The sequence below is a fragment of the Rhinolophus ferrumequinum genome, chromosome 8 (genome assembly GCF_004115265.2).
Source record: "Rhinolophus ferrumequinum isolate MPI-CBG mRhiFer1 chromosome 8, mRhiFer1_v1.p, whole genome shotgun sequence".
NCBI lineage: Eukaryota > Metazoa > Chordata > Mammalia > Chiroptera > Rhinolophidae > Rhinolophus > Rhinolophus ferrumequinum.
In genome coordinates, this window is record NC_046291.1 from 75,292,714 (window position 1) to 75,311,226 (window position 18,513).

General features: G+C 36.9%; 1 protein-coding gene across 1 annotated transcript in view; it reads left to right on the top strand.

The window, feature by feature from the left end:
• Positions 1–18,513, top strand: part of GTDC1 (glycosyltransferase like domain containing 1) — a 279,276-nt gene that overhangs the window by 215,934 nt on the left and 44,829 nt on the right. The window contains exon 6 of the mRNA XM_033113067.1: positions 816–1,148. Within this exon, the coding sequence (XP_032968958.1) occupies positions 816–1,148 (333 nt within the window). The remainder of the gene's footprint in view (positions 1–815; positions 1,149–18,513) is intronic.

An 18,513-nucleotide genomic window follows, 5' to 3' on the forward strand; every position in this document is an offset into this window, starting at 1 on the left:
TCTGCCTTTCAGAATCCTTCAGCTAAAACTCTCTTTAAGCCTTTCTTGATTCCCAAGTCACAATTAATCTCTAGTTCTCAGTGTTAAAGGTTAGAATGTCCATTCTTCATGTCCTGTGTTCCACGACGGGTTAGTTTGTTGTTTGCATCTTTCTCCCACTGTGTTTTCAAAGCACTACTGGTTTGCTCATCAGGAAATGGTGAACTCCTTGATTTCATTTGACGTAGATGCTTCTATCAACAAGTCACAGATATCTAACTCTATATGACAAAGCATTATGGGAAGATAGAGGAGAGATGATAATGAAAAGATATGAAATATACTTCAAGAAATATTAACAAGGTCAATTTAATGAAAAGCATGTACAGGTGCCCAGGAATACAGAATAGTCATGGGAGCGTAACTGTCCAATGTTAATCAAGCAAATGTCAAGCATTTTTATAGGTTAATGAAATAAGGCTAGAAAATAAGCACTGGACCATGTGGGCACTGGAAAACGGAAAATGGCACTCCAGAAAGATGAGTGAAGGAGGAGTGATAAACCATCACTCTACTCTTATTTTTTATGGTATGTGCAGTGCAGGTTTGATAGCCACAGAACTTCTTTGGAAACTATTCAAAGATAGTCCGGTCCAATTTCAAACTTCGGAACTTTCTCTTCATAGCTGTTACTCTTTGCTCTTTCTCTAACATTTTTGTTCTGTCTTTATCTTTCTCAGTTTTGTACATCATTGTCATGTTCTTATAGAAAGGTGAGGGGTAAATTTTAAACAGTATTTTCACTGATGGCGTATTGCATTCCCTTTTTATAACAGATTCATGCCCAAGCACAAAACAAGACATTTACAGAAGATGCTCAACCTTAAAGGAAACGGTGGTGCAGCTTCAACCGTGGCACTTCCTTTCCAACGGGAGCAGGGAAGTTCTGAGAATTTATTGAAGAATTTTGATGCAGAGCCTGGACCGTGTGATGCTGCACAAGAAGAAAACCTGGGCAGCTCATTCATGCAGGAGTCATATTTGAAAACATGCAACTTGTCAAAAAATTCAAGCTCTCGTCGTGGGGAAAAGGAACAGAATCCACATGACAGTCTGAGTGGAGGTGATGATCAATCAAGACCACTGCACATTGTCTGGCCTCATAGGTGGTAAGTTGAAGGCACACCAATTTAGTAAGAATTCCAGAACTGGTAATAGAAGACCTATTCTGATGGCTGACTTAGTAATTCGTTGTCGCTATAGCTTTAGCTTCAGCGAAAGATCATGTTAGTGTGGCTGTAGTACTAATGTGGTGTCGGTACATTTATATACATAGTTGTGTACTTTATTCAGTTTGAATTTTTGTATTACAGATAATTATTCGTAGTAATTTTCTCAACTAACAGTACTTAGCTAAGCACTTCTAGGAAATCAAATCTTGTTCAAGAAGTTTTAAAGTATAACAATAGGATTTTATATATATGTGTGTGTGTGTGTGTGTGTATACACACACATATGCTGTCATTACGACACTTTCATATATACACATTGCTAAAGCCGTATTACCCTTAAAACAAAACCAATTTCCATTGTATACTAATTTGACCAGTTTCAACTGGGTGCCTTTCTTTTTTCTCTTGTCATAATATGTATCAGTGCATTTGAAACAATTTCCAGTCTCCCAAATGCCTCTGTATTGTGCCAAGCAAAATACTTTCTGGCAGAATCTTTTCTAAACAGAGGAAAATCAACTGCAACATATAATCGCACCAAATAGAAACTCACAAACTTAACCCTGGCTCCTATAAATTAGGATTTAAAGAGGTAAAATGTCCTGATAATCTTCTGGTATTAGGCATGAACATTTTAATCTAGTTTTTATTCCTCCCAGTTAGTTTAATCTGCATGTGGCCTGATTAGAGTTCACTTCACCCCCAGATGATGGCCTCTTTATTGCAGAGAAGCTGGGCTGATCATTCCGTCCGATTTTCTGAGAGCAACTATTTACAGGTGACGGAATAAGCACCGCGCACCGGCCGGGCAAAGCGCCTTTGCCGAGGATTTGACTCCCACACATTAAAACTCCAGAAGCTCCCAATTGATCTGCAGCATCTGGTACCTAAAGGGATTTTCATCTTTGACTCTACATGTATGAACATAAAATTTAGAGATTCAAAGTTGATGTGGAATGTGTTTTTTGGATTTGTCTATTCAACGTCACACTGCCAGCATCGCCTTTCTAAAGGAGTAACGTTTGTTTTTAAATCATGTTTTACTGAGAATGTGGCAGGGTTCAGTTCTTTTATGGTATTTTAAAACACAGTGGATCTGGACGAGATCAACCTGTTTCAAGGTAAAATAGATGTCATCATTTACTCCCGTTTGAAAAGCTTTTCCTTTTATTCTGCTAACCTTTGGTTGTCTCTGAAGTAAGATTTATTGCAGGAAAATCAGTTTGAAAAGTTTGATTCTGGGTTATCATAAAAATGCTCAAGTAAATAATTGGTGGACTCCTATTGCAAACCAGCCTAGGGAGGTGGGGGAAGAGGGAGAGCCATGTTATCCAATACGCCGCACAAAATTAGACAGAGCTCTGTTAATAAAATTAACAATATTAAATTGAATAATTCCCTCTCTTCCTTTGTATATTTTTGCTTTAATTTAATTTAATTGCCCAAAGTTAGTTGCTTAAAGAGATGCAGAGTTACGTTTGTGCACATTCTTATTGTTAAAGCTAAATTATTTTTAATTTGGAGAAGAGGCAAAAAAAGCCGCATCAGCAAGAGTAAATGCCAAAATATAAAAGTAACACATTCATCCTTACGGGTAATATAGTAGAACATTGGAAACTTGGAGGTTGCCAGACACATAGCTAACATTAGGGCTAATTTTGAAAATCTAGCGTGCAGTCAATTTTACTGATGCCTGGGGACATACAAGGTAGAAGCTGACAAGAGAACTAATTTTGTTTGGGTTATTTACTGCTATGCATCATCCGCGGGTTCCCGCCTGACACACAGCTATATGAAGGGGGATATTATCACACACTAAAAATTTATGTTGACATTCGATATTTGTTCAATATGTCAGCAGTATTACTTTCATAATCAAAAGAGTAAGAAAAAGAGAAAAGAAAAGCACTTTATGCTCATATAGATATATCTTTTTAATAACAGTCTATAAGGTTAATATAGTTTACCTTTGAGAGTATACAATGAAAACAAGCAGGGTTAGGAGGGGAAATGACAGAAAGCATCAACCCGCGCTGTTTGTTTGCCATTACCTAAGCGAGCCATGTCAGCTCTCTGGCCCGCGTCTGATAGCTATTTGTTGTACAGAGAGCACGGCATAAAAAAAATATCAAACTCTTAATACTATTGTGTGCCCATAACCATCTGTCACTGCTAGCCTGGAGATGAGAGGAAGATTACGAGGAATAAACACTGAGCCGCCGAGCATTGGTAAAGCCTTCGGGCAAAAAACTCTTGTGGGGACATCAAAGACATTCTAATTCCGAGGCAGTCAAGGATTACAGTGTGTAACCTGTGCTGACAACAGATAAATGACTGGCAATATTGTGCCAGAGCTGTTGGGTCCTGCATGGAGTACTGATGATGATGATGATGATGTTATCTTGCAGAATGGACTCTGCTGGGATAATTTTATGATAAAACACTTTTTTCAAATGCCACTGGGTCTAGGCAGACATTTACTAGCTACAGGGGTAGCAATCAGTTTCTTCAAAATTTACTGTTCTAAGCCCATTAGAGTTCCAGCGCAGCAAGACTCTTCAATGAAAATCTCAACCGCCTATATTTTCTTTAGGAGAATATATGCAAATGTTGTGAGCTGAACTCCTACCCTTTAGTGGTAGGTGCTTTATCATCTGATTTATGGAAATTTGCTCATAAAAATACAGTTTATTTTTAATTGGTGAATATGAATTAGAAAATTAAGATTCCGGTTCAGCATTCATCCAACATCCCCCGTTACAAGCACACATTTATTTAGACCTCTGATCGCATGGGTAGAAATCAAATAATTGACCAGTCAATATGAATTGTATTATAAAGGAAACCATGGTTTCTCCTAGAAATGACCAGGGCGCATTTCTTATTCGGCTTTCTGAGTGTGAGTCTCCCCCAGCCTTGGACTTCACGTGTTCTGGTCAGTATTACGAGCTACTTAATCTACCTGCTGGAAGTGAGGTTTTCTTTAGAATTGCCTGCAGGGAGCTCTTTAGTCTGTTGCCTTTATGCAACACGTATGTTTTCCAGAGAGGAGGTATTTAGGACAGGAGAATGCATTGATGATCGTTTCTCCTGTAAACATAAAGGAGAAACAGACACTAGAGAGGGCAACAGGACTCTTAGAGCCTGTCATTACCTTGCCTAACAAAACAAAAATAAAGCCCTCCTTCTTATCATAAAAAAATATGCCCATGAAATCATGCAGTTGCAGTAGCCAACTCTGAAAATGAAGTGATGCTGACCTCATTGTGTTAGTTCCACGCTGGGATCATGAATGGCCTAAAATATAGTGTTAGCCTCTAACATATCTCGTACTAAGTCAACCAAATGTAGAGCCCACTTGCTAGGATATGTATCAAAATCAAAAGTGACATTTTCTCGAAGATACATTCTGGCTTTAAATCTGTGTTAAAATGTCTGTGCATGAGAACAGGCCCTTAAATGCAATGCTTGCCCCCTCTCTTCATTCTTTCTGAATCTGAGCTTGTCAAGGATTATAGTGTGCAACCTCTGCTGACAGTAGATAAATAACTGACAGTATTTTAGCAGAGTTGCTGGGTTCTCTGCAGAGTAATTTGTTTTCTCCTTTCTACCCAGTCTTTAATGTTTTGTTATAAACATGTATAGCAAGGCACAGTTAATAGAAATGACTCATAAAGACCTGTAAAAAATAGATGTAATTGGCAATGCCTTTTTTTAAATTATTTTCTTCCCAAACATTATGCAAATATTATAACATTGTACCAGGTGCCAACTTTTAGGTAAGTTTCTCTTAATTATAATGAGCACGAAAGACACACTGCTGGAGGGACAGAAAAAAACCAAGTTCACAAGACATTGAAAGACAGCACTCTGAAGGCTGCAGTTCTCAAACTCTTTGATCTCAAGACTCCTTCACACTCTCAAAAATTATTGGTACACCAAAGAAGTTTTGCTTATTGGGGTTATACCTGTCAGTATTTACTGTATTAGAAATTAAAACTCAGGGAAATAAGTGAGAAGAGTGATATTATTTTACATTTTTGGAAATCTATGTCTAAGTAGACGAGAGTTGGACTTTTATGTCTGCTTAAGTATTCGGTGTGTTGCAATATGTTGTTTTGGTGGAGGTTTATGAAGAAGATTCTGCCCCACAAAGAGAATTGGAAAAGGAAGGAGTGTTTTAATGACCCATTCAGATTAGTATAGATGTTCTTCTTTGATACTACACCGGAAGTTGACAAGTACGAGTTTCTTTAAGGTTAGTTGAAACCACTCAGTGACTCTTCATGCTCTGTTACTAGCTATTTAAATAAATGTTGTAGCATCATGCATTGGCCACTTGGAAAATTTCGCTTCACTGAATTATACAGATTTTCCAAATGCTGACGCAGTTCATTATTTCAAAAAATCACATTGTTAATATCACCATTCATATCAGAGTCATTTTTAATGATTGGGAAGTTGTCAAGCTCACGATGTTGATACAGTTTTTCCAAAATTCTGATTTTCAATTAAAAGCTTGACTTGATCATTGCAAATATTATCTGTTGTTCTCCTTTAAGTGACAGGTTCTCATCGTTTGTGTTTCAGAAAATGTCTGTGAAATCCCCGAGTTTGATTAACCGTGGTTTGTCTATCAGTTGTTTCTTTAAGTAAAATTGGTATTTCATGAAAAAGGCAGCTAATTCAGCTCACAATTCAAAACAATCATATGGATACTTTTCTCAAAACAGTTCTTGTACCTTGGTATGCAAAGGTGATTTGTGTGTATTTCCAAGTTTATTACACAGAATATTAAAAGAGCTCTCTTGAAAGGGTGAAATTTAATAAAATTAGTAATTTTAATGCTTCTTCAAGGACCTTCTTTAGTGAAACTGACTTTTTTTTTTCATTCTTTTACGGCAAGTGCACGTGGGTAAGAGTACAATGACTGCTAGTTCACTTTTGTGCCGTTGCCTTGAATCATGCTAACGCACCAGCAGTTTTACCCATTAGTGCTTTTTCAGTATCAGAGCATGTGTCAACACAGTGAAAAAGGCAGATCACATCTTTGTATTATTATGAAAATAGTTTGACTCTGCAGCCTCCATGAAAGGGTCGTGAATACCTTCAGGAATTCACAGGCTACCCCTTGAGAACAACTGTCAAATGGCACTGATAATGACATATGTAAAAATATGTCTTCCATCCGTCATGAAAATTGCCTAATTTTTAGTTCTCATAGACGAATTTTTCTTGCCCTGAATGTTAATATACTAACATTTAGATTTAGAGTTGATAGCAAACAAGTGTTCATGATATATAAGAAAACTGTCTCAGACGAAACAGAATTTGTCATAGCATGGGCTCAGTAGTTAGGAAGCCATCGGAGAGAGATCTGTAAGAAATTTCGTTCTGATCTTAAAGCCTCTCTGAGTGGCCCTTAAGCAGGTGTACTCTGGGTGAGAAAGATGAAGTAGGAGTAGGCTGTGAGGCATATTTAGGAGACTGAAATTGTTAGAGTAGCTAAATTATAAATTCCACCATGACCTCATCACTTAGAATGTGGGGAAAGTGTCAGAGCTTTTCACTTAAAGGGGAATGATTATGTATGAGCTATATGATATTTGCAGTATTTTCTGTAAAGTAATGATAACACAATTTACGCAATGTTGGTTATGGTTAGCAGTGTGAATTTGGAAAGGAAAAGTTCCAGTCGTTGAGAAATAAAGATAGATTTGAAGCATACTGAGATAAATCATGTATATAGTATTGGAAGAATTTGACATACTATATTTTTAGAAACTTTGGAGATTTCTGACTGAAAAATGATTGATGTAAAATAGAAAATTATGTTTTCTACTTGAGAGTAAAATAAATTACTATTTTTCGTTCTTTGACTCTCTGAGGTACAAATATGCAGCTTTGAAAACAAAATTGACAACTGACTTCTGAAAGGATGTGTGCTGAATGATTGGATGATAATACTTTTCAGGCCAAAATAGCTTATCTTGGTTTTCTTATTGCCCATATAGCTTAGAAAAAGTTTGGTGAGTAGATTGTCTTAATTTTTTTTTAGGTTTTACTGGTCATTACCTGAGAATAGAATACTTTTAGAGGGCAGACTTCAGATGCCACAGCAGGATGTGAACGGAGAGGCAAAGGGCTAACTTTCGTATACCTGTGTTCTTTGTTCTATTTCAGTCTTCTGGATAAATCTGTTTGTCTAAGGAAGAAATGATCCGGACAGAATTATAGTTCTGGAAAAGATGGTGGTATGGTCTGGCCATCTGCCTGTCAGCACCCTCCACCACGCTTCCTCAGACCTGTGCGAATCCATCCTACTTGTCCTAATCTCTAAAAAAGACAATTCCATACATGCTTTCCAGTTGCACTGACCATTTTCACAGTTAAATATCTTTAGTGTAAGGAATAGCTGCCCTGTAACTAATTATTGTAAGTAAGCTAATTTCAGATTGACTGGGAAAAATGGGTAACTGCTCTTTGAAAGAGATCATCTAACCAGTTCTATATTTATCTATTAATTAGACACTCAAACCTCACGTGAATAATAAGGTCTTCATTGATTGTAGCCATTCCCAATTCAGTAACTTTCCTTCAGTTATATTTCTTTGCTTAGAAGTGTTTCTGTTTGTCTGTTTGTTTTGGGTGTTTATTTGTGCCCTTAAAGAATTTCAAATGAACTCTGTCATCCAAAAGGCAAAAACTCTAGAATCTTTGAAAAGTTTTAGTCAAATACCTGGCCTAAATTACTAGGCATTATATTAACAAATAGTTTTATTTTGTCTTCTAACCTGGTGCTATCATATGAGTCTCTGGAAATCTATTCCAGGATTCTTAATCAGTATGAAAATAAATATTGGGGAATTCATGGCCAAAGAAGTAGCCTTACCAAAAACCCCATTTGTTATTTCCAAAATTCCACGCAAAGATGGCTGCTAATTATTTTCTAAATCACTGAACATATGAAAAAGATAGATTCAACATTTAGTTTCTCAGGGCTTCTTGGGCTATTTTTAGCTTTCTAACACACAAAGTCAGCATAAGAACTTCTGCATATAGTCATTACTATCTTGGTGGTGTTATCTCTAGAATATCATGAATTTCTTGTTACCCTTTCCTGCCTACCAGGGTTAAAAAGTCATCTAAACTTGACTCATTTCTTAAACATATTAATTACTGCAAAAGATGATGTTTACTTATATTATGCTTATGGCAGTTATCTTCGGCTAGACACATCTCTGCCTTTCTTTTGATCACAGCTCTTGATCAAATCCTTATACCAGACTTATGTACATAACAACACAGATCAGGGGTGAGTGATTTGGAAAGTACACAGCTAGGTGATACAGATGGGTGGGTGGATGGATGGATGGATAGATGGATAAGTGGGTAAATATATTATCTCTTTTTTTGTTACAGACATTTATGTCATGTACATGATTGTGTTTGTATTTAGATATATTTTTCCTTCCTAGTCTCTAAATATTTCTCCACACAATCCCTATTGACCTGACCTATCTTTATTTAGCCCACTCTTTCCTCTTTTATTCAAAACTAACGTCCCTCCTCTTGTTCTTAATGTATAGCATTTTCCATCTTTCCATATAGTTACCGTCATGTTTCTTTAGAGATGGCCCGACATCCTCCACCTTCCACAGACATGTTCCCTAATTCAAATTCCAGTGCTGTGTGAATTCGCCTGAGTTTCCATGCACCAAGGGAACCTGTGCAATCCAGTGCACCACATAAACATGTAACAAAACTTTGCACTTTCCACACTTCCTCCTAGTCCTACTCATTCCATGATTTAAATGGTGTCATTAGTTTTAGACTCTAAGGTCCTCCAGGATAGAGACACAATCTTTTTGTTTGTTTGTTTGTTTGTTTGGGGGATATTTTTTAATAGCAGGTAGCCAGAATACCTGGCATGTTGGCTATTTAGTTAATGTTGTTTAGGATGATAATGATGATGGTGAATTATAGAGTGACTCTTTGGTGATTGGTCTTACTGTCTCATACTCAGTAAGTCCAGTTGAGGACAAGTTTCTCATCCTGGGAAGAAAGACAGTGAAAATATAGAGGAATTCAATTAATAAAATGACAGGTGGAGATGGTCGTGAGATCAGTATTGCTTTTACAAAGCTTATGTTTTGTTTATTTTGCTTTTTTTTTTTTTTGAAATGCCTTCATAGGAGTTGTAAATACAAATCCTTCAGGACTTTGTTAAGAATCATTCGTTTTAACATAAGAGTAGTAGAAAAAGATCATTTGGAAGAAAGGCCCAAACTGGTTAAAACCAAAATAATTTCTTAGTTATCATTGGAAAATAAATCCAGAAGGAATAGATATCCTTGTAGGTTATAACCTACATATCCTATCCCTCTACCATAATCCAGATGTGTAAACCATTTTTAAACAATTCAGCAAAATTATTTTCTAAACTCCTGTTTATAATCCCAAGTGAATGCAATTCTGTGGCTTTTCTACGTTTCCCACACTAAGGTGCAGTGTCCAGATTTTTATTTCTTTTTTTTTTCTTTCTCAATCACACCAAAGAATTCCAAGATGAAACAGCAATAACTATTATAAATTATGTAAGGTTTTTTCCCTTTGTATCATCTTTATTGGCTATGTAACTAATTAGCTATTTCAGCACTATTCAGGCTGGCATCATTTGTTGGTTAAACAAAAGAAGGGGAAATTTCAGAAACACAAAGGGCGAAATGTTTGAGATTTGTTCTTACTCAGATGTATACCTCACAGTGCCTATCTCCTGTTGAAGGAAATAATTTATCGCGATCTTAGTCAAAAGCATTTCTCTCTTTGCTCCCTTTTTGATTAATTTAGATATGTTTCTAAGATGAGAAATGATGTTACTTCTAATTATGGTTACATGTAGTTAATTTCCTTCTTTTCTCCTAAGCTTGGTGTGAGAGGCAGTTTCCTCCAAAAGAGGGGCGGGGGGGCGTGGAGAATACTGACAGAGCTGATCTTCCTGTTGCCTTAGCAACAGATTTATTTATTAGGGGTTGAAATGACATGAGTTAATATACCGCATACCTGCTGATCGGCAAACTCCCCTATTTCAGCTGCAGTTGACAATTAAGTCCTGGACAGCTACAGCCAGGGGTTAATGTTCCTCATTAGGAGAACTAGGTCATTACTGGGAAATCAAGGCACTTACGGCAGCTTGGGTAAAATACAAAATTCAGCATCTCGAGGACGGAGGCTTTTTTATGTTAATTAACCTTATTTTCCTAGGTTTAAAAAAATCTTATATGCACATGACAGTGGATCAATTAATTGAAAAAAGAGCTAGTTTACTTTACTCTCTGAGTTGTCTTCATTTCCTTTGCAAGGATTTCATTATTTTATGGAAAATTCTTATGTCTATATGATGAGTGAAAAGGGTATTAAAATTAAGAAGGGAATCATCATGGAAATCAGCTTTACCACAAGGGAATGAGCAAATAAAAGCCTTGGAAATGAAAATAAATAAGCTTTGCTAATACCTCACCTAAGGAGCAGAATATAAGCCCATCAGAGCTGGGAGATATTTCGAGGTACTTCTTTGCTTCTTCATTAAGCAGTTACATAGTTATTTGACCTTCAGAAACTGAAACTTTGGAAAAGTGATTCCAAGTGGTTTATAAACATTCTATTTGCAGAAAGCTGTATAGCAGTTTAACAAACAATAACTTTCCAGTTCATAATTGGCTTTTTTTAATACCAATAAAATTAGATACATTAGTGGAAAGTTTTTTATGAAAATGTCTGAGTGGGTGTGTTTTTTCACTTGATATGTTCATAAATAATGTATCAAGCCCTTTCTGAAAGCTTTGTTTTCTTATTTTTTTTAAAAGAGGCTTTATGTTGAAAGAGGGGTATTTACCAGTAGAAAAATATTATTGCCCAGAATCCTATTTTATCTTCATTACTGTTCTGCATCCATTGAGGTCACTTCCTACCAGTTCCTGCTGGCAATTTTCTCTGTGAGACATAGACAAAAGCAAAACAGTGCTCTTACCACCTCTATTGCCTAAAATACTTTGTCCCTTCAACATAAAAATCAAAACCACTATCATTCTTCTCCTTTTACCCATGTGCTATAAACTGTCCTTAATGTGAGAATAATTAATTGAGTTTCAGAGACTTAATTTGGAGCTTTTGTTGTCATTTCTCCCCCATCAAAAAAAATGTACAACTTCTTTAATTGATTAACTCTCTGTGATTCAATGTATATTTTCAACTCACCTCCTCTCTAAACCGTTTCCTGTTATATAAGTGAAAACAGGCCCTCAAGTATGCACTTCTTTAGAAAATACCATTCTAGTAAACCTCTGTTAGTATCATGTATATTGCTACTTACCATCCGATTTAGCATGAAATCACTGTTTTGGCACCTCTCAAGGCTCTCAGGGCTGCTACCTCTAGAAAGGTATTTCCACTCTGAAATTAGATGTGATCCCTTACACAACTGCCTCTTTTCACCTATGCTGCCTCATCCTTGGTTTTGACAAGAACTCTTTTCAAGGAGAAATTGTTTCCCCAGTATCAGAATTGCCACCTGAGCTCTAGAGTTTTAAAATGAAGAGGTATGGAAGAGACGGTTAGCTATTCCTCTGTCTTTCTTCTTTTGGTGGGGGAGAGGTGAGAACACAGTTGGACCCTATTTTCCAGGCTCTATTGCATTTTGGTGTGGCCGCATGACTGGTTCTCAGCCAATACATGTAAGCAGAAGTGAAGTGTGCCACTTCCAGGTGGGGCATAAAAATGTCCCACCTCTGTTCCCCATGTTGTCTTTCTCTTGGACACTGCAATCATAGAAGGCACTTGGTGAAGATATCAGTGCTTCCTTTGACTTGGGGACTTGAATGGCCCTGTGGAAGAGGGCTGCCCTTTTGATACACGCACCTGCATAGCACTCTGTCATTATACATCCTTTAATCCAGTTTTTAATGCCACCAGTGAATGCAGACCACTACTACAAAAATCCAGACAAATATGGTGGTAGTTTGACTGGGGCAGTAGCAATGATGTAAGAGGAGACTGGGATATATTTTAAAGATGGATAAATGTAGGAGCTATTTACAGAGATGGCGAAAACTTAGGAGAAGGTTCAGAAAGTTCGCACTTAAACATTTTTCGTTAGAGATATCTTTTAGACCTGCAAGTAGACGTTTGAGTTGCAAGTTTGATATACACATCTTGATTATTCAGATGAGCCATCAGGACTGAAGATAGACATTTGGGAGTTGTCAGCATGGATCTGTTCAATTTCTGTAAAACATTTAAAGAATATATGGATTGCAAATCTTACAAATTTCATTTTTAAGTTTCCTGATTTTAAACATTGCATTTGTACTCATTCTGCGGGCAGCAGTTATAACCCAGTTAGTGATAGTGCGGGGCAGTCTGGTCTCTGTACAGGCCTGGTTGTCACAGGCACCACCCCTGCCTTGGGCCTGCTGACAGGTCACCTACTCCCTAACCAGTTTCTTCGTTATGCGATGTGAATAATGTTAACTCCGGTATAGGATTGTTCTGAGGATTAGAGAAGATGATATATGTAAATGAGTTAGCACAGTTCCTGGCAGAGAGTAAACACTTAATAAACATTAGCTAATATTATTAGTAAATAATAGAGAGTACTTCATTATCTCACAGAGGACTATTACTTTTGCCCCCTTTTATTGGTTAAAATCAATTTTTTTTCCCCTTAACTCTCCTAGAAAAAGAAAAGAAACAGCTAAATAAAGTCATCTTTTTTCGTCTTCATTTTCAGCCTACCCCAAACAAGTACATACTGTACAGAAAAATGGAATTAAGCTAGAGAGCAAACACTTTTAAGGAGCAGCATCTGCCTTGTAAATGAAGTCTATAAAAGGGTACCAAATGTCCCTTCACATTTTTATGATTGTTAGGGCATTACTAAACCTGGAGGGAAAAATGTTTTTTGAGGCTCTTACATCAAGAACCGACACTGTCAATATCACAAATTATTTCCGTTTTTGACAAAATGGCTGCCATAAGCCTTCACTTAGGAATGGCAATGCTGTTTTAGGAGGAGTTGTATGGAGGGTGTGTGTGTGTGTGTGTGTGTGTGTGTGTGTAGATTGATAGATAGATAGGTAGATAGATAGATAGATAGATAGATAGATAGATAGATAGATAGATAGATAGATAGAATCTATACAAAAAGTTACATAGTAATATAGTTTTTTTTTACCAAACATAATTTGGTAAAAAACACTTTTTTACCTTTATAAGTGTCATGTTTTCAAGCACATTACTTTTTTAAAAAATAGTTTTAATAAGATATAATTTATATATAACAAAATTCACGCATTTTTAATATACAATTCAGTGGTTTTTAGTAAATTTACAGACTTGCACATCCATCACCAAAATCTAGTTTTAGAACATTTCCATCATCCTAGAAAGAATTTTCCTGCCCCTTTGCAGCCGATCCCTGTTTTCACCCCTGCCCAAGACACGACTGATCTGATTGCTCTCTCTATAAACTTGCCTTTTCTGGACGGTCTATGTCAATGGAATGATACAATAGGTGGTCTTTTGTGCCTGGTTTCTTTCACTGAGGGCAATGTTCTTGAGGTTTGTTCATGTTGTAGCATGTGTCAGTAGTCTATTCCTTTCTAATGCTGAATAATATTCCCTTATATGGGTATAGTTTTGTTTATTCATTTATTATTTGATAAACATTTGGATTGTTTCTTCTGGTTTACTATCGTGAATAATACTCCTCTGAACATTTGCACAGAAGTCTTTGTGTGGATATATGCTTTCATTTTTCTTGGGTAGACACCTAGACGTGAATTGCTGAGTTGTCTGATAAATCTGTGTTTAACTTTTTAAGAAACATGCAGATCACTTTTAAGGACAGCACCTAGTAACTCTTTTTTTCTTAGATTTATTCATTCATTTAAAAATGTTATTGAGCTTCTTCTAAAGCCAGCCACTGTACCACTGTAGCCAGCCACTAGAAATAGGCAACTCTTGATTATCCGCTGTAATGGGTGTGAAATGTAGTCAGGGCATTCTTACAAGTGTCTTCAGCAAAAAGTCTGGTCTGAGTGGGCCTGTTGTCCCAAACATGTTCTGAATGGCTACGTGATAGGTGGCTTCCAGGAATCCGAAGAAGAAAGGCATAATTATCTGTTCTTTAGGAGCTCACTGTCCAGGAAGAGAGACAGGTAGGTAATGCCTGCATATATTCTCAGGGTCCTTGCCATTTTCTAACATATAACATGTCGAAATTCTAAGTGTTACTTTTTTTCCACTAAGTTATTTTACACTCCTATTTATGAGTGGTACCTTTATGACCCTCACACGCAGCTCCAAATGCCTCTTGTTTGGTTCCTCTTCACTTTAACTTTCTATTAGCTTCCTATGGCTACTATGTGGTAATAGAAAATTACCACAAACTTGACAGCTAAAACAACAGAAATTTATTCTCACAGTTTTAGAGGTCAGAAGCCTGAAATTGATGTCGCTGGGCTGAAACAAGATGTCAATAGGGCCTCGCTCCCTCCAGAGGGTTTAGGGAAGAAACGATTCTCCCCTGTTCCAGCTTTTGATGGCTGCCTGATCCTCAGTCTGTGGCTGCGTCACTCCATTCTCTGCCTCTGGGGTCACACTGCCTTTTTCTCTTCTGTCTGTATCAAACCTCCCTTTGCCTTCCTCTTATAAGAATACATATGATTGCATTTAGAGCCCTCCCAGATATTCCAGATAATCTCGCTATCTCAAAATCCTTAATTTAATAGCATCTGCAAACTCCTTTGTTGCCAAGGTAACATTTACAGGTTCCAAGTATTAAAATGTGGAGATCTTTTTATTTTGGGAGGGAGGAGGGACATTATTCAACCTAACAAAAGCTGCATATGCAATCAGTATGAAGTCATTCATTCATTTTATAGTTCTTGAGCATACACTACATGTCAGTTAGTGAATTAAGCATTGAAGATATGATAGTAAGGAAAAATTCACATACACAAGTCCTTGCCTGTTTGGAATTTACAACAGATTTTAATCAAACAAAATTTACCTGCGATAAGTGTTACAAAAGGTAAAGGGAAAGACAAAATAATATGTAACTTTTTTGTAAACATTATATATTTATTACAAATGCTTTAAACAATATGGAAAAGTATAAATGAGGACGTTTTTACAAACTCACTGTGTAAATCTACTACACCTAATTGCCATTCTTGATATTTCTTTCATTCCATATTTCTGTTTAATCATTTAGAACTCACATGCTATTTTGATTTTTTGAAGTACTTACCCGAGTGATTTTAATATACAAACTTACCCACATATTTAGCTCTTTCTTTGCTTATTATTTTCTCGCGCGCTTTGGACCTTTCCTTCTGCCTGAAGAACATCCTTAAGAATTGCTTTTAGTGAGAAACGGTTATCTAAAAATATCTTTTATTTTCAGGATTTTTTTTTTCCCAGAGAATACAATTCCCGGCTGAGATTCCATTCTCTCAGCTTTATTTTGCTATTGAGAAGTTACATAACCAGGCTTTTCTCTCTAGTTACTTTGAAGATCTTGTCTTTGTCTTTGGTATGCTTCACATTCACTATGATATGTGTCAGAATGGGTTTCTTTTTCAATCTTACTTGGGATTTGTTAGACTTTTTAAATCTTTGAACTGGTTTCCATCACTTCTGGAAAATATTCACCATTATATCTACCAATATTGCCTCTGCCTCATTCTCTCTCTGCTCTCCTTTTAGGCTTCTGTACCTTGATCTTTCTCACCATCTCGTATCTCTTCACCTTTCTTTCATATTTTTCATGTCTTTTTACTTTATATAATAGATCCTGGATAATTTATTTCCATTTATCTTTGAGTTTACTAATTATCTCTTCATTCCAATCATTATATTTTTAATCGCTCAAACTTCTTTTTTGTTACTTTTTCAAAACTATTTGGTCATTTTTAATAGTCCCATGCTCTTCATATATTTAGTCTTGTTTCTGTAAATGCTTCAAACATACTACTTTTATATTCCATGTTTATATTGATCATTCCAATATCTGAAACCTTTGTAGGTCTGCGGTCTTTTTTCTCTTTGCTCATGGTGCCTAGTTTGCTGTGTGTTTTTGATTTTTGATTGTGAGCCCATAGTTTTTAGAACTTTATCAAAGGGAATTCTTTGAGAATTGCCTGAGGTGTATCTGGATTTCTCCCAAAGGGATGTGTGTTTGCCTCTGTCAGGTGCTTACGGGAGCTCCAGCCAGCTTCAAAGTAAATTCTTAGTTAAGGTTGTTTGTTTGCTTGTTAGACCACTCAGGTCATTTGATGTTGGATTTCAGACTTGTTTGAGGAGCAGTGTGAGAGTAGGAAATTGCAGAGGGATTTGACTAATGTATAACAATTACATAGATCTTCACAAAATCTCTCTAATAGATTATTTTCTTTCCATCTTACTGTTGTGCCATATGTCTGGTCCTAATCCTTATTAATGTATACCTTGACTACTGTAATAGCCACCTCATTTTCTCTTCTCTAACCTCAGCACCCTCCAGTTCATTTCTAGGGTAACTATCCCAACAGAATACTTTCTTCATGTCATTTTGCTCAAAACCCTTCTGTGACTTTCACTCTCCTATATCAGAAGTCTTAATCCTGGTTGCTCATTCAAATAAGGAGGGTTTATTTGTTTTGTTATTTTTTAATTAAAAATACCTGTTCCCCTAATACTAATTAAACCAGAATTTCTGAAAATAAGGCCCTGGAGTTATTTTTTTTTTTTTTAAGCGTAATAGTCAACTGTAATGTGTAGCTAGCATTGAGAACTACTAGTCTGCAAGAAAAATTTTTTAAATGGAATTGCCTTAAACTATCAGTTCAGAACCTCATAAGACAGTGGTGCTCAAGCCTGGCTGCACATGAGAAAATGCCTAAGTGCAGGCTTCCACCCTGAGGGATTCTGATTCAATTGATCAGAGATGGAGCCCAGGTACTGGTGTTTTTAATAGCTCCCTAAGGTTTGCAGCATGCGGGAATGAGAACCACTGTTCTAGGATCATGAAATCACAGGGACCAGGCTGGTAGCTTTAATGAGTGAAAAAGGCTAGCTGGGAGCTGTGGTAAATTGGAGAGCTCCACCACTCCATCAGGGGCAGGCCGACTGCGCAGCTCTTACTGACGACAAAACACAGCCATCACTTTGCAATTCCTGCTCCACAGCATAACTCCATCTCACTCTAGTCAAATCTCAAGAGTACTTGAAAAAAAAAAATCTCTCTCTCTCTCTCTCCCCCACCCCCAACCAGGAACTGGAGGGTAGTTTCCCTCGCTGTTTTCCCAGCTCAGGGCTTTTGTTCATGTTCTATACCTCACCTGCAATGGCATCCTTTCTCCCCCAGGGCTGTCTAAATCATCACCGTCCTCTAAGGGCCAACTCATGCCTTCTCGGGACATGACAATGGAGAACAGGTGATTGGAGGAGATGGGTGTTTGGGAGGGGCACTTACCTGTCGTGTACCCTTCTGTTTTAAGTTAACCTTTCTCCTTTGGGCTCTGTTTATCTGGTACATACTTCTTTGGCATTGAAATAAAATGAAGCTTTATATGGTCAAACTTTTCAGTGCTTTCACTTCATAATTACCACCAAATAGACAGTTCTATGAATGGATATTTATTGCATTAAGGAATCAATCTAAAATATTAAGACTTTTTTATATAATATAGTAGATAGGTAGTAGAAATTATGGGGTCTTAACATAATTTACATGGGTGGATTATTTACATGGGTAAGGATTAAAAATGACTTAGACCAAATAAGAGGCAGTTTTAGTAGGTGAAGTGAGTAAGACGTGTGGAGGGCTAATAAAACAAAATATCTCAAAATCTGCTTTGGGCTGAGCAAAGATGACTTAGTAGGAATGTCTCAAGTAAAATTAAAGTGACAACAAGACACATTCATTGCTTAACCTAAAATGTTTCTGTGCAAAGCATTTATTATAAAATTTATTAGAATAACGTTGCCCTTTTTTTTTTTACCTGTAATTTAGTATAAGAGCCCTGTTAAATGAACTATATACCAAGTACAAGGAATCTAAGATATAACCATTCACTCGTTCATTTATTTACACATTCAACACATATTTACGTGAGACAAGGAAGTTGGCCACCCCGGTGCCCCTGCATGCCAGATGGTCATGTGTGAGCTCAGACTGCAGCCAGACTGCCTGGGCCAAATACTGGCTCTGTCGCTGAACACTGGGCCAGCTGGGCAACGTGGGCAAGTTGCTTAAATT